A 17,374-nucleotide genomic window follows, 5' to 3' on the forward strand; every position below is an offset into this window, starting at 1 on the left:
CATTTAGCCGCCCAATCCTCCAGTTTATTTAAGTCCCTCTGTAGAGAAGCTACATCTTGCTCTGATTTTATTACCTTACAGAGTTTAGTGTCATCTGCAAAAATAGAAACTTTACTCTCTAAACCATCACCAAGGTCATTAAAAAATATATTAAAAAGCAGTGGCCCCAGCACGGAACCTTGAGGAACTCCACTTAAGACTTTTGACCAATTAGAAATGTTCCATTTATCACAACTCTCTGTTCCCTATTCTCTAACCAGTTTTCGACTCAAGTACAAATGTTGCTTCCTAGACCCAGTTCCCTTATTTTGTAAATCAACCTTTTGTGTGGTATTGTATCAAAGGCCTTTGCAAAATCTAAGTAGACCACATCTACTGTGCTGCCCTGGTCTAAGTTCCCACTAACTTCCTCATAGAAACTAATTAGATTAGTTTGACATGACCTACCCCTCACAAAACCATGCTGATCCCCACTAATAATCTTATTGCACACCAAGTAATTTTGAATACTATCCCTTAATATACCTTCCAGTAGTTTCCCACTATTGATGTCAGGTTTACAGGTCTATAATTCCTTGGTTGTCATCTCATCCCCTTTATAAACAACGGCACCACATCTGCTATTCACCAATCCCTTGGTACTGCGCCTGATGAGATTGAATCTATGAAAATTAAGAATAGCGGTCTAGCTATTTCTGAGTTTAGCTCCATAAGAACCCTTGGGTGAAGTCCATCTGGACCTGGATCTTTTTTTATCTTAATATTCTTCAGTCACCTTTGGACTTCTTCCTTTGTCAGCCAAGTATTAATTAATGGTACAGCTTCATTTGCGTTTTTATTTATTACTCCTACCATTTGTTCCTCTCTAGTAAATACTTAAGAAAAGAATGTGTTTAATACCTCTGCTTTTTCCTTAGTATTATTTATTAATTCACCCATCTCACTTCTTAGGGGTCCTATATTGTATATTTTAATCCTTTTGCCATTTATATACTTAAAAAACATTTTAGGGTTTGTCCTACTTTCTTTTGCAGCTTGTTTTTAATTTTCTAATTTAGCCAATCTAATTTCCTTTTGCATGTTTTATTGCATTCCTTGTACCTATGGAAGGACTCCTCTGACCCTTCAGACTTAAACAATTTAAATGTACGCTTCTTCCTTTGCATTTCTTCCCTTACCTTTTTATTTAGCCACATTGGTTTAGACTTAATTCTTTTACATTTATTTCCCATAGGAATGAACTTAACATTTATGTATCCAACAACATTTTAAAGACAGCCCACTTTTCTTCCATATTTTTCTCTTCAAAAAGTCTATGCCTACTTTATAGACTCCTTTAGCATATTAAAATTTGCCTTTCTAAAGTTTAAAATACTAGTTGATCCCTTATACCGTTGCTTCTGGAAACTAATTTCAAATGAGACCATATTATGATCACTGTTTCCCAAGTGCTCCCTTACTTGAATATTTGATATTACGTGTACATTATTTGTTATTACTAGGTCCAGTATATACCAGTTTCGAGTTGGCTCTTCTAATAATTGGGACATGTAATGGTCTTTTAGCGTGCTCAGAAACCTATTTCCCTTAGCTGTACCGCAGGTCTCAGTACTCCAATCAATGTCCAGATAATTAAAATCCTCCGTAATTAAAATTTGACCTAGTTGTGTAGCCTTTTCAATATGCTGTAGAAGTTGGGCTTCCTCAATCGTACTAATATCTGGCGGTTTATAGCATATCCCTATCAGCAACTTCTCTGAACTTTTTCCTCCACTAGAGATTTCCACCCACAATGCCTCTATATTATCACCAATATTCTTTTGTAAATAGCTTTCTGAATAATTGGTATTAACTCTGGCTTAATATAAAGATATACTCCTCCTCCCCTTTTATTTACCCTATCCCTCCTGAAGAGAAAATAGCCTTCCAAGTTGACTGCCCAGTCATGTGTATCATCCCACCAGGTCTCAGTAATACCTATAATATCATACTGCTCATTCATTGCTACTAGTTCTAACTCCCCCAATTTACCTGTCAGGCTTCTCGCATTTGCAAGCATACACTTAAGTCTATTGCCTCCCTTAGGTATTTCTTTTTGCTTTAAAAAGGGCCTCTCCTTATCGGCTATGCTTCCCTTTCCCCCGTCTCCACCCCCTTGACTCTTGTTAAATTACTCCTTACTACTTTCAATGTTAGTCTCATAAATACTTGCTTGGCCCTTCCCCCCGAAGCCTAGTTTAAAATCTCCTCCAACCTTCTAACCATCCTCTCCCCTAGCACTGCAGCCCCCTCCTTATTCAGGTGCAATCCATCACGACAATAAAGATGGCAACTGACCGAGAAATCAGCCCACTACTCTAAGAATCCAAAACCCTCCTTCCTACACCAATCTTTTAGCCACGCATTAACCTCCCTAATCTCCCGCTGCCTCCCTGGACTAGCGCGTGGCACAGGTAATATTTCCAAATATACTACCTTGGATGTCCTTGCCTTAAGTTTGCGACCTATGTCCCTGAAATCATTCTTTAGGACACTCTATCTTCCTCGAACTCAGTCATTGGTGCCAACATGCACCAAAACCGCCGGGTCATTCCCAACAATCTGTCCACACCGAGCCCAAGCACCAGGGAGACAACACACTGTTCAGCGTGCACGGTCCAGGTAAAAGATTGCCCTATCTACCTTCCTAATAATTGAATCCCCTACCACCACAATCTGCCTGGGTCCCTGAGTAACTTTGGTCCCTTCTATGCTGGAGAGACTGTTCCCCTGGTTGCTAGAGGAAGCAGTCTCACCCAACTCTACCAATTCTGAACTGCCTTCCACAGTATCTTCATCCAATCTGGCAAATCTGCTGGGATTGCCTAGCTCAGAACTGGCCTGCCTCTTCCTCCCTCTGCTACCCCTAGTAACTGTTACCCAGCTGCCTACCTGTGCATCCTCCTCTGTCTCTGCTCCACCCTGCTCAGCTAACGCATCAATGGTGAGCTGTAAACTCTGCTCCAGGTTGGCAATGTCTCTCAATGTTGCAATGGTCTGCTTTAGATCAGTTACCTGGGCTTCCAAAGAGACCAATTGCTCACATTTCTCAGAGGTATAAACCTTGGAACACTTGCTCCAAGTGTGCATACATATGACAAGATATGCATTGAGTGAGATCATCAAGCCTGCTACCACTCATCTTATTATGGCTAACCTAACTTCTTATAGCCTACAGTGAACTTGAGAGTACTAACCTTTGCTAGCCCCTTACAAGATTAATCTCCTTCCTGGATTCAACTCCTCACTTTAAACAAAAAGCACTTGAAATTCCAAGCTCAATGACATCACTAACCACCTCCTGTTAAATAGAGCTTGCACTAACCAGCTGTATCAACTAATGCAATTTAACCACACCCACTAGCTCTAACAGAAAAAAGACACTTAATAAACACACAGAAAAACAAATTCAATAAGCACTTAGAATAATTCCCCAGTGGATCTAACTCCACACTTTAAACAAAATGCAGTGGAAATCACAAAAATCACTTGTCAAGAATACAATGTAACCTCATATTTTAAAAAAAGATACAGCGGTATAAAAAGGAATGATAATAAAGTAAACCACAATATATACATAAATCTCACTATGTAAATCTTAAGAGGAGACAATGCTAAAGTGGAAGATCTACAACTCATGACGTAATAGTTTTATTGGAGGCTTCATATGAAGTATTGCACATTGAACACCAACATTTATCTGGATTTATACTTAGTTACAGGGAATCATAATGGTCACACCTGTCTATAAATATAAAAATAAGTAAGAATAATTATTTATTTTTATTCTTACTTATTTCAAAGTGCAATACGTAATATGAAGCCTCGCGTGCAAGTTAGGTCGCAGCTCTAATTTAGAATGGCAGTGACAGAACTGTCTAAACAATCGTACATGTAGCATTGGAATTCAGCAAGAGAAGTCTTGAGCACAGCATCACCATGTGGCTTCATCCCCGAGTCCTTGAACTGTAGCTCCGGTGCCAGGTACTAACCCTCCTGGGTTAAAGCAACGGCGCCACATGCATAAAGGGAGTGTTCAAGAATGTCCAAGCTTTAAACAGAAATGTAGTTTACAGTGTGCACTGCGGCGCTGGGAAGGTAGTACCCGGCGCCACAGCATGAAAGGGGTTAAACCCTGGTGCGAGGCGCCGAGGAGAGGAAATGTGTGTTTATAAAGGTATTTAAATAAATGAAGTTAAGTAATGTGGGGGCGCTGCGGTGCCGGCAGTTAACCAGCATGCAGTGCTGAAAGGCTGCAACTATGTGTAATGTATAAATATAAAAAGTACAAAATATGTATGTTAAATGTATATCATTTAAATGTGTACTGTGTAGGCGCTGCAGCGCCAGTAGTTAACCGGCGTGCAGTGCTAAAAAGTTTAAATCCTGACGCCTAGGTTAAAATGTGTGTATATGTGCAGACTGTATACAAAATGAATGAAATGTATAATAAAGAAATGCACTTACCTGTCCGTGGTGCTCCAGCAGGGGCTGCAGGAGTAGCCCTGGATCCTTCACCCCCCGGCAGCCAGCTTCAGTGGCTGTCCAAGGGTCTTACACACTAGCCTCCTGGAATCAAATAGATCCAGGAGGTGCAGCGCCTCCTGGGAGTCCCAGGCTAAGCCGCATACTGGAGCTCAAAGAGATTCATGTAGCGGCAGTGCAGGGACTGCTGCCCCGGGATCTGGCTGGTTTCCCCCTTGTACTCTTTTCAGCCAGGGGGAGAGGCAGACCCTGATGCAGGGTCCCTGGAAGTATTTTAGAAGGGAGATTTAAAAGATAAATCTCCTGCCTCAGACAGACTGGCACCAGAGAGATTGGGCTGAGCCTCCCTCTCCATGGCAGCTTGTGAACGGGGGGAAGTACACCCCCAGTCAATAGCAGCAATATAAAAAGGTGTTAACCCCTCCAGACTGATTCATGTGTAGGCTGCATCAATATGAATTTGTTACAGGGGTAGGAGGCTGTATTACCTCCTGCCAAGCTAGTGTCCCAAAACTGTATTTAAAGAGCATTGTGTTACACTGAAATGTATTATTCCATCTGTACCATTGTGGATATCACTAGCACCTCAAACTAGTGTATGTAACTGTCCTGAGCTAATAAAACGTCACTGCTTAAGGAACCTGCTTTGACTGCTACTTACCTGCTGTAATTCCTGTGACCTACAGATTAGACCAATCTAATCCATTATCCAGCTGTTCTGAGGTTTGGACCCAGCAACTAGTACCAACGCTCTGTCCGCTACCTGCAGCTCTGGCCATTGTGATAGGCCAGGGGGAACAGCATCCCTTATTTGAAGGCAAGTGGTCAGGGATACCAGCCCAGCTGTACCAGCAAGGGGGTACACTAGCAGCGAGAGTTACCCAGAAGGACGCGGTTCTATGTACCGCTAGGAACCTAGTAGTGGTGGCAGCAGCATAAACCCCTCCTACTGCGGTTAGAGGGCACATTTGGGATACAAAAAGGATACGGTGGCATGACAAGGCAAGGCAAGCCCAGCTGGACTTGCTATACTTTATACAGTCTATCCCCTTGTAAGCTGCACCCTTCCTTCATTCTCTTTTCCTTTTGTTTAAATGACCTTAAGAAAAACAAGAAGTCAGTTTGGTTGGAAACTATAGATTTTATTAAATTAATTATTAAACTACTTATTGACTATATTACAAATAAAAAGTAAAGATTCAAAATAAAATCAAACTGAACACAAATAATATTCCATTAGTCACAGTGCAGTCTGCAGTACACACTATATTAGGTATTATACAACAGAGGCCCGCAATGTCCTTTAACTTGCATAGAAAGAGTGGAAACTATAAGATTCACATCAATGAATGCACAATTATCATTGTGGAGGCAGCCATTACCTTGGTGATGTCACTGGCTGCCTCCACTGTGTGTTAAACTGTAATTGTTAGAAGAACCATCCTACATTTAGTGCTATACAGCTGTGGTACAATGCTAAATAATGGCACGTCACTGTGAGATATATGTGTATCTGTCTCACATCACCCATAGCTAAGTGTGGTGGCGATTTCATCTTTTAAGACACTCACTGAATTTGTGCTTTTGAATGTTATTAATAGAGGTAGAGCTGTCCTCTTTGTCGTGCATGATGTCTGTTTTCGTGCATCTAGTCTTACAATTTTCTTAAATCATATTCTTTCAAGGAGTCTCCATCCACATATGTCCAACTACTCTGTAATAAAACATTCGGAATCAAGTCCAAAGAGGAGGATATATGGCTTCTTACTATCCAGAAGATACAAGACATCCAGATAATGAAAGGTGACAAGGAAACTATTTATCAGGGAAACCCAACGAGACAATTACTGGATCCACTGGAGTAATTTACAAACTGGAAAAAAATGCAGCCCCACAAAGTATTTAATATCACATAAATGTACCTATTTATTGGTCTAGCTTCGGGAACTGCCTCTGTCAAAGTGAGAACTAAGGGCAAAATCTACACCTCAAAATCCTGCCTATTATATTAAAAAGACCCTCTTCATTAATGTCAACATTTCCTTCTCCTTCCCCGCAAATAAATACTACCCAATCAAGCCTCATTATGTCTTAAATCATTAGTGAGACTATATAGGGAATGTTATTTACTATTTGTCCCATTCGTGTGTTTGACTGTTTTTAATTCTTGCGAACAAAAGACGGTGTATTAAAAATATAAGTTGAGGCCTGCCTCCACCATCTCTTAGAATGTGTACATTTCGAGTCCTTTTGCAGAGGGGGAGGATCCGTGATTTTACATGCTGGTACAATACAATGTGCATAAGTGCACCTAGACCACGTTCACAAAGGAACAACCGCATCTGCTTAGCACCTCCCATAAGTGGAGGCAAAGTTTTACACCCCTGCAGATGCATCTTGACCCACTAACTAACATGTACTTGTATAAATGTACAAAATCATTTGTAAAACAAACCTGCTACATAACATCACAAAACTGTGTTTTCACTCTGGGTCCACAGTTTAGTAAATAACTATTGTATTAGTGTCTTAGTTCCCACATTATACTTAGATCCCATTGCCGTGATGCCAGAATAGCTTTGAGAATACACTCTATAAATGTATTCATATCTATTTTTAGAAGTTACATCTTAAAAATAGACATTTTTACAATTTTTAACATGTTGATACAAATGTGTTTCATGTCTATTAGCTCATTGAATTTGCTTTTCTCCTGTGTGCATTTTCTGATGTATACTAAGAACTGATTTATATGTAAAACATTTCCCACAATCAGAACATGGAAATGGTTTCTCACCTGTGTGAGTTCTTTGATGTCTAACAAGTTGTGATTTCTGTGGAAAGCATTTCCCACACTCAGAACATGGAAATGGTTTCTCACCTGTGTGAGTTCTCTGATGTCTAACAAGATGTGATTTATATGGAAAACATTTCCCACACACAGAACATGAAGATCGTTTTTCACTTTTGTGAGTTCTCTGATGTGTAAGAAAAGATGATTTCAGTGTAAAACATTTCCCACACTCAGAACAAGGAAATGGTTTCTCTCCTGTGTGTTTTATCTGATGATTAACAAGAGATGATTTATGTGTAAAACATTTCCCACACTCAGAACATGGAAATGGTTTCTCTCCTGTGTGTTTTAGCTGATGATTAACAAGATGTGATTTATGTAAAAAACATTTATCGCACTCAGAACATGGAAATGGTTTCTCACCTATGTGAGTCTTCTGATGTATAATAAGATGTGATTTATATGGAAAACATTTCCCACACTCAGAGCATGGAAATGGTTTCTTACCTGTGTGGGTTATCTGATGTTTAACAAGACCAGACTTCTGTGTAAAATATTTCCCACACTCAGAACACAGAAATGGTTTCTCACCTGTGTGAGTTCTTTGATGTTCCACAAGATGTGATTTCTGTGCAAAACATTTTCCACACTCAGAACAAGCAAATGGTCTCTTATTTGTGTGAGTTCTCTTATGTCTAACAAATACTGACTGATGTATAAAACTTTTACCACATTCAGAACAGGGAAATATTTTGTCACCTGTATGAGCTGTACTATTTGTAACAATACAGGAGTTATCAGGTGAACATTCCTCATGATTAGAGGGATCAGATGATGTATCTGCGCGGAGAGAAACTGTATGTGTATTTAGGATGGTAAGGTTTACTCCTGTAGAATCCTGTGTGATGTTATCTTTGATTTTAAAATTTGGATCCAAAATTAGATATCCCTCCGCTGTATCCCTGATTTTGCGTTGATCTGCTGGAAATAAATATATAGAAATATACATAAAGTTTTACACTGGACAGCAAAATTATCATACTATTAGTGAATTTAAGATGTTCAGGTGTTTAATTTCAACTATGAATGAAACAGCAAGACTGCAGGGGACAGGAAACGCTGGTAATTTAGCCTATGTCTACTCCAAGGCTCCAGTGCGTGAGGGCAGTGTCTGGATGGGAATCGAGGCTAGACAATGTCACTGGGTAATGAGATTGAAAGCTTGCGAGCAGGACCTTCTTATCTGTCTGTTTTGTATTACCAGTATTGTTTTATTACTGTGCTACTTCCCAATTGTAAAGCGCTGGCGCTTTATAAATAAATGATTATGATGATGAATGAGGTTCCTGTCATATAATGCTAGCTGGGTAATGTGTATGCTTGGGAAATATTACTCACCAAAGTCTGCATTCTGGGTGGCATTGTGCACTGTGGCTACCTTAAAATAAAACCCAACCTCATTATACTTAATGAGAAGTTGTACCTCAATAAAGCTACATACCTTCCCCCTCATCAACCGCATTAAAAAAAGATCTGGCCTCATGCAGTGGACTATGAATTGGTCGAATCACCTTGATAATGATGAACATCCTTCAAAGATTATTATATATTTCCAGATTTTGCACATCAGAATCCCATTGGTGATGCAATTTATCTGGCCCCAGTATAAGACCACGTATTCAGGCGCTTCTATTACAATATAAATAATAGAGATAATAGTATATAGAGAAATAAGAAGTTATTTCTCTATATCCTGTAATCTCTATGATTTATATTGTAATACAAGAACCTTGCCTATTCCTCTTTACTAATTGATTTGCTGTAACAGGATGTCTGACATATCTGTCTCTATTGGTGGTACTATGTTCCAGGCTCCGCAGCATCTTCCCAGATGCATCAGACGCTTGTTGGAGAAACTCTGGTGGAGCTGTTCTAGACTTCAGCCTACCTGGAAGAAAGTTCTCTCCCTGGCTCCCAATGTTATTAATTTATCGATCCTAAAGATATTTTGCTCCCCTTGCCCATCTCAGACTTCCCCAAGCACGCTCTCAAACTGCTCCGATATACTGCAAGTGCTGCGACATATCAAAAAGTGACCTCATAGAAGAAACGTCATCCTACCACCATGATGGTGTGCAACCACGTAGGGTACACATATGAAACGCAACACATGATGAGAAACTCTTCTATAATCTATATTCATCCACAGAAGGCCTCATGGAACTTTTTTTTAAAAAAAAAACAACCCCTGCTTAATAACCTCTAAACCAAACCCTGGCTCAAGGTTTTCAAGGTCTTGGCCCTAGAATCCGCAAACTAGTGCTCTTCCACTAAGTCCTCATCCACATAAATCAACCCCTGCCCATCCTCTCCCCCAAGCCCCCCTCCTCTCTTCACTTTCTTCTGTTCTTCTTGCTCCTCTGCATCTTCTGTTTCTCCTCCTTTTCCCCTTACACGTCTTAAAGATTCCTGGTTGCTTACTTCTATGTGGACTGTATTTGTGATTCTCCAACCATGTAAAATAAAACTTACAAATAAATTAACACAAACACATTACCAAGCACATTGTATAGACCCAGCCACAGTGACATGCAGACTGCACCATATTGGTGAGTAATATTTCCCAAGTATACACATTGTCCAACCAGCATCATTAGCCAGTGACATTATCCAACCAAAATGCCAATCCAGACACTGCTCTCACACATGTACACTGGAGTCTTGGAAGCAGAGTAGATGTGGACTAAATTAGCAGCATGTCACTGTCCATAGGTTGCAAAAGAAAACATGGATAATGTCACATGTGGTAGTACACAGGGAGGATAATGGGCAATGTCACACAGGTCTCACCCCACTGATCAGTGATGGAATCACTATGATGACGCCCCTTGTACTGATGTATGAGAATCACCAGAGTGTGAGGAGAAGACTGGTCAGATCTCTGGGCTGGTAGCACAATGATATGATGTGAGGAGGAGAGCAGGTGTCTAATAGGGGCTGATGGCTCCTGATGTATGAGAATCACCAGAGTGTGAGGAGGAGACTGGTCAGATCTCTGGGCTGGTAGCACAATGATATGATGTGAGGAGGAGAGCAGGTGTCTAATAGGGGCTGATGGCTCCTGATGTATGAGAATCACCAGAGAGTGTGGGGAGGAGACTGGTCAGATCTCTGGGCTGGTAGCACAATGATATGATGTGAGGAGAGCATGAGTCTAATAGGGGCTGATGGCTCCTGATGTATGAGAATCACCAGAGAGTGTGGGGAGGAGACTGGTCAGATCTCTGGGCTGGTAGCACAATGATATGATGTGAGGAGAGCATGAGTCTAATAGGGGCTGATGGCTCCTGATGTATGAGAATCACCAGAGAGTGTGAGGAGGAGACTGGTCAGATCTCTGGGCTGGTAGCACAATGATATGATGTGAGGAGAGCATGAGTCTAATAGGGGCTGATGGCTCCTGATGTATGAGAATCACCAGAGAGTGTGGGGAGGAGACTGGTCAGATCTCTGGGCTGGTAGCACAATGATATGATGTGAGGAGAGCAGGAGTCTAATAGGGGCTGATGGCTCCTGATGTATGAGAATCACCAGAGTGTGAGGAGCAGACTGGTCAGATCTCTGGGCTGGTAGCACAATGATATGATGTGAGGAGGAGAGCAGGAGTCTAATAGGGGCTGATGGCTCCTGATGTATGAGAATCACCAGAGAGTGTGGGGAGGAGACTGGTCAGATCTCTGGGCTGGTAGCACAATGATATGATGTGAGGAGGAGAGCAGGAGTCTAATAGAGGCTGATGGCTCCTGATGTATGAGAATCACCAGAGTGTGAGGAGGAGACTGGTCAGATCTCTGGGCTGGTAGCACAATGATATGATGTGAGGAGGAGAGCAGGAGTCTAATAGGGGCTGATGGCTCCTGATGTATGAGAATCACCAGAGACTGTGGGGAGGAGACTGGTCAGATCTCTGGGCTGGTAGCACAATGATATGATGTGAGGAGGAGAGCAGGAGTCTAATAGGGGCTGATGGCTCCTGACTCCCCCACTGGGCAAATACTTGTTCATCATTAGTTTGTACTGACAGAGGAGGATGTAGAATAAGAGATTGTTGGAGTGACTGAACAAGGAGAATATGTGACTCTTTTCTGTAATAAGTGTTTATTACTGACCTGTGCTGATATCTGTAGGGATTTCCTCCTCCTTACACTGCTGATCACCCCTCACATACGTCTCTTCTTCTCCCTCTATATCTTCTACCTTAATGTCAGTCAGGTACTGAACCTAATTAAACCACAAAGCAATAAGATAACACTTTAATAATGTCTGATTACATCTTCATATAGTGAAAAGTCACTTTGGTATTTGGTGAGACCCTAAGTCCCATCTACCTGATACTTCTGTGGGATACTGTGATTCTCCTCTGTACAATCCTGTGAATAAAGAGGACGGGGACATCTCTCTGGGGTATTTCTGTTACTGAATCCATCTGTAGGAGACACACAGTGACTGAATACATTGTTTATATGTGATTATCAGATGTGTGTAAATGAAACTAAGCAACACATAGCTTAATAGGGAAAGCAGGAATTACTCCCTATGCTGTATTACTAAGTATATAAGGAGGCTAATCTTGTATGTTCCAACCTTAAAGCTATTGTAACATAGCAATAAACAAGGTGGGATCAATGGAAATGACATCACCAGTAATATCATTATATGAGAGGATAACTGTCTACCAACAGTGTCTGATCTTAGGACATTCCCAAAAGACATAGAACAATGTATTCCTGTGGTCTCCACATCTCCAGCAGTGTGACAGGACAGAGGGAAACATTATGTGCAGTAATACAGGAATACAGAACCATCTGGATAGAAGCTTGTACCCGACCTCCTGCACCTGACTACTGACGGAGGCATTGTGTATTACTAATAGCATCTTAGACCATTGTTTATCTGAAAAAGTTCCCCAAAACTTGTTCCCACTTTCTAACACAATATGGCATCAACTGCGGAAATGACAAAACATACCATAGATATGGGTCTGATCCTATACATAGTAAATGAGTTTGTGGATGGGAAATTATTTTTTTGTTTAGGACAGAGAACAGAAAATGGTTCATCTGATCATATGATCAAAAATGAAGAGAAAAGAAGATAGATATAAAACCATCTGTAAAAGTTGGGAGAATAAGGTTAAAAGCTGGAGATTTGACTTTTTGAAAAATGTACAATTGTTGCATGAGGCTGGGGATAGAGATGGATGGTAAAGTAATAGAGAGAAGGAGGTCGTCTACTAAGCTGCGACCTTATGGTGGGCAGGGAACAATGACATGTTCGGGTTGTCTCTAATGTTCTGAAATAAGCCATTCCAAGAGGAGAATGGGCTTTTTGTTAATGCCATTTACATAGCAGCCCTTTAAGTCAATACTTTACCAACAAGGTTTAATGACACATGTTTTTACCAACAAAGAATATCAAATTACAGACATCCTGTTTCATCATTGTTTGGGGTCCTCTATGCAGGGTGCAATAATCTGGTCATCATGTGAAGTGCTACAGAGACACCCCAACAACCAAGATAGAGATCAAGCAAGATAGCCCTCAGCTATGACTGGATGGTCCCTTTATCTGAAAGGCTGGTATTTACTAACACTCACACTGAGAGGGTGTGAGCAGAGGGAAGCAGCATTTTGACAAGGTTCTGACCTTTCCCATTTGTCTTAGTGCTCTCCAAGAGCACAGTATACGGGCAAAGGACGTTTCTGCTTGAGTAGAAAGCAATATTTCAGAAAGGCCACTGGGGGAGTGGGTGAAGCATGGGCCACCATGTGAATGGACTGAGGCAGTGTCTGAATATGTAAGTCATGTGTCTGTTGTTGCCAGAAGGTGGAGGTTATTTGAAAAAAGATCATGTATAGAATTTAGTTTGTTACAAACAGAGTGTGCACTCAATAGGGCTCATTTAAAGGAAAGTCATTGTAGGCAGGTGATGTGTTCTTAACCAGAATGATTTTTATGGGAGATGGGGGGTGTAAAATTGGTGATATATCACCAGCTAATAGAAGGAGGAAAGAGAGATAAAAAAGATGACTGAGAGATGTATGAGCTTATATCTTCTGGTTACAGTTTGAGGATATTTAATTTAAGCATTTGAGATAGGAACATAGTTCATGAGTGATAAGTAGCGGTGAGTGGAGGAATGATGGGGAAATATGGACAAAAGGATGTTGTAATTTGAACATTAGTTTGTACTGACAGAGGAGGGTGTAGAATAAGAGATTGTTGTAGTGACTGAACAAGGAGAATATATGACTCTTTTCTGTAATAAGTGATTATTACTGACCTGTGCTGATATCTGTAGGGATTTCCTCCTCCTTACACTGCTGATCACCCCTCACATACGTCTCTTCTTCTTCCTTTATATCTTCTACCTTAACATCAGTCAGATCTTCACCCTAAATAATCCACAAAACAATAAAATAATACTTTAATAAGGTCTGATATCATTATTTGAGATTAAACATCAGTATATCAGTCTCTAAGACCCAGACAGCTTCTCTACAGATCATATAATGAACATCACTTTGGTATCTCGTGAGACCCTAAATCCCATCTACCTGATACTCCTGTGGGATACTGTGATTTTCCTCTGTACAATCCTGTGAATAAAGAGGACGAGGACATCTCTCTGGGGTATTTCTGTTACTGGATCCATCTGTAGGAGACACACAGTGACTGAAAACATTGTTTATATGTGATTATCAGATAAGGTGGTCCTCAAATCTCTTCACACCAAACAATAAATGAAAGTCTCCTCTTACCCAGTGATGTGAGTATCCAGTGATTCTCCATCATCACATCCTTGTGTTCCGCTAAATACTTCCCCTCCTGCATGGAGAGATAGACAGTGACATCATCCACCTTATAAGAACCTGACACACACAATGGTCATCACCCAGACACATCCCCTGGTGTTACTGTATAATGTCCCATTCCCAGCAGTCACCTCTCCAGTCAGCAGCTGAATGATCTTGTTGGTCAGTTCCAGGATCTTCTGGTCATTGTCTCTCTCATGTACCAGTGAGTGAGGTGGAGGCACCGTGATGGGGCTCTGGGCCCTGCTCAATCCTCCTGACACACAGGGATGGCTGCTGGGTGTCTGACACTAACCGGATGTCTCATTCACCACTGTGTAACTCTGTGTATTGACAGAAACATCAATAAAAAGGTACATGGAAAACAACCAATTTGGAGTTGATTTTACGGGTTAATTGTGCGCCATATACAAGAACGGTCTATTTTACGAACACAACTTCTATTCTATATGTAAACATTTCCTGTAGACACTCTCTAGTGAAGTGTATATATCATTTACCTCTCCTGCAGCTTCTGCCATATTCGTTGGTTGCATTGAGGCATTGTACAATCAGCTCTCAACAGGGAAATGCAAATGGCAAGATGATGTGACAGAAACAGTGGACTCAGAATGGCTGGTCCATGGAAGATGACATGAGGACATACGTTATATATATACTCTACTAGACAGTGCGTAGAGAAAATAGTTACAGATAGGACAGAGGCTGCATTTGTAAAATAAGCTCTTCAATGTCAGTTGTAAAAACTGTATTACTCCAAAAGCTGTAAACACCAAAGTCTCAAGAATGTATCAATAATAGAAAAAAACAATATATTGTGAGTCCAAACTTCTGTGAAAATTTGGGGACTGGTAATTTCTGACCCGAACATGGAAAACCACTCTTAGTACCCAATGTTGAGGTAATCATCCCTCACCCTTAGATGAGCTACTGGCGCCCCTTTGGAGACAGTGTGATGAACTGACTAGTCAGATGATGGTCATTCATTCCATAAAGTCAATGTGAGCTCCCTCCTGTCGAACTGTGCAAGGTGCATCGCCACACAGGAGAAGACCACCAGTGCAGAGGACTATTAAACCCAAGTGAACCGAGAGCAGCCTGTGATCTAACAGGGTCACACTCTGCTGGTTGGTATGAACGGTGGTAGTCATCATTACTGCAACTATGAAAATTGTGACAACACTTAAAGCGACATGAAAATGCTAATTCTTGGTCGTCGTCACGTAACATGGCGACAGTTACATTGTGAGACCCTGGTGCCTGTATAATGTGTAAGGTTTAGGTAAAAATATTATACAGCCGGGTCCTGTATAGAAGTACATGGCGCATATATAGTCGTAGTACTTGTGCGTAATAAGAGTTGTACTTCGTACTGTGTGTATGAATGGAAGTTGTATTGGGAACTGTAATGGAATCCAGAATACACATACACACATGAGGAAGGCACTTATACACATCTATAAAACAGGCAAAGAATTCAGAGTAAATTAAACTTGATAATGTATCATCTATGCCAAACTGTTTTATATTATGTGTGATATTTTAATTGAAGATTGTACTAAATGAGAATACATAACATATTAAACGAAGCTTCTGCATACAATCTTTCCTGATATAAGTATCATTACCCCTGTGATGTTTTATGTGCATCTAAACGTATATGGCTATCAATTTTACTGTACAAATGTACAGCAGAATTTGTGTTTAAGAGGCTGGGAGGAATTATACATGTTGTGTGTATGATTTTTAAGTCCCACATCTAGGATATCTGCTAAGGGCTGTGTCTGAAAAATGTATCTTGATACATACACTCTCTTAACATGATAGCAACACTCAGTTGTTGCAAATTTGTCAGCTGTACATTCATTCCGCAAATTCCACCACATTCCAAAGGTTCTCTATTGGCTTGAGGTCTGGTGACTGTGGAGGCCACTGCAGTACACTGAACTGATCGACATACTCATAGAACTAGAGATGATGTGTGCTTTGTGACATGGTGTGTTATCCTGCTGGAAGTAGCCATTAGAAGATGGGTAGTCTGTGTCCATAAAGGGATGTCATCAACAGCCTGCACCGGTATCACAAGGTGGGATGGATCCATGGACTCATGTTTCTTATGTCAAATTCTGACCCGACCATCTGCATGTTATAGCAGAAATTGAGAATCATCAGCCAAAGTGACGTTTTTTTCCAAACTTCGACTGGCAAGTTTGGCCGAGCCTGTGCCCACTGTTTTCTCGGTTTCCTGTTCTTAGCGGGAGTGGAACTCAGTGTGGTTTTTGCTGCTGTAGCCCATCCACTGATTGTACGTCTAACACAGAGTTAATTCAGAGTAAACTGGAACTGGAAACTACCTCTGTGAGTGTTTATTTAATTACATTAGTTATTGAATGGTCATAACGTATGTGCTTTGTTATTAGCCCCTTTTCTTTACAGAAACTTTATGAGGCTATTTTTTCCTTCAGTCTCACCTTACCTCATGCGCCCAAATCCACACATACACATTAACAACCAAGTACTCTTAAACCCAATCCACTTCTCATTTTCACTAAAACAACTACTTTCTCCTATGACTGCATTGCTCTGCCCTAATCAGGCTGCCTCTTTCTAGAAGGAAACACTCACTTCAGCCCTAGACAATGTAGCTCCAGCTACTACATACAGTCTCCGACAATCCAAATCCCAACCATGGCACAGCAAACAGACCCGCTGCCCACAAAAGTGCTCCCGCAAGTGTCACTGGGGGAAATCCTCACTATGCCGACATCTTACACTATAAATTCATCCTTTCATCTTGGAGCATTGACCTTTCAATTGCCAAACAAACATACTTCAAATCTCTAATATCCACCCAGTCTTCTAACCCACATTATTGCCTCTTTGCTCTAGCTCACCTCTTCAACCTGTATCTCTCCACTGGCACATTTCCATCCTCTTTTAAAAATGTGCTCATCTCACTAATTCTAAAGATACCATCTCTAGATCCAGCCTCTTCTGCCAACTACCACCATATTTCTCTCCTCAACTTTGACCTTAAACTACTGTAGTGATTAGTCTACAACCACCTGTCTCACTTTCTCTCCTCTCACTCCATTCTCGACTCTCTGCAGTCAGGTTTCCGCCCCCAACATTCCTCTGAAACTGCTCTCACAAAAGTGATCAATGATCTACTTACTGCAAA

The 17,374-nt window shown here is 40.9% G+C and overlaps 3 protein-coding genes across 24 annotated transcripts in view; 1 reads left to right on the forward strand and 2 right to left on the reverse strand.

The window, feature by feature from the left end:
- Positions 1-17,374, forward strand: part of LOC142160072 (uncharacterized) — a 1,559,230-nt gene that overhangs the window by 803,390 nt on the left and 738,466 nt on the right. The window lies entirely within an intron of this gene.
- Positions 1-17,374, reverse strand: part of LOC142160082 (uncharacterized) — a 215,803-nt gene that overhangs the window by 171,504 nt on the left and 26,925 nt on the right. The gene's annotated exons all lie outside the window — the stretch shown is intronic.
- LOC142160123 (uncharacterized) lies at positions 5,646-14,202 on the reverse strand. 2 transcript variants are annotated; one of them, XM_075215088.1, is made up of 4 exons: positions 14,140-14,202; positions 13,936-14,033; positions 11,488-11,599; positions 5,646-8,296 (listed from the first exon to the last, which is right to left on the reverse strand). In XM_075215088.1, exons 1-4 carry the CDS (start codon positions 14,171-14,173, stop codon positions 7,218-7,220), a joined length of 1,323 nt encoding a protein of 440 aa, XP_075071189.1. In that variant the 5' UTR covers positions 14,174-14,202; the 3' UTR covers positions 5,646-7,217. The 2 variants fall into 2 exon arrangements, with proteins under 2 accessions (XP_075071189.1, XP_075071188.1); XM_075215087.1 differs by having other exon boundaries at positions 5,646-8,299.

The sequence above is a fragment of the Mixophyes fleayi genome, chromosome 6 (genome assembly GCF_038048845.1).
Source record: "Mixophyes fleayi isolate aMixFle1 chromosome 6, aMixFle1.hap1, whole genome shotgun sequence".
NCBI lineage: Eukaryota > Metazoa > Chordata > Amphibia > Anura > Limnodynastidae > Mixophyes > Mixophyes fleayi.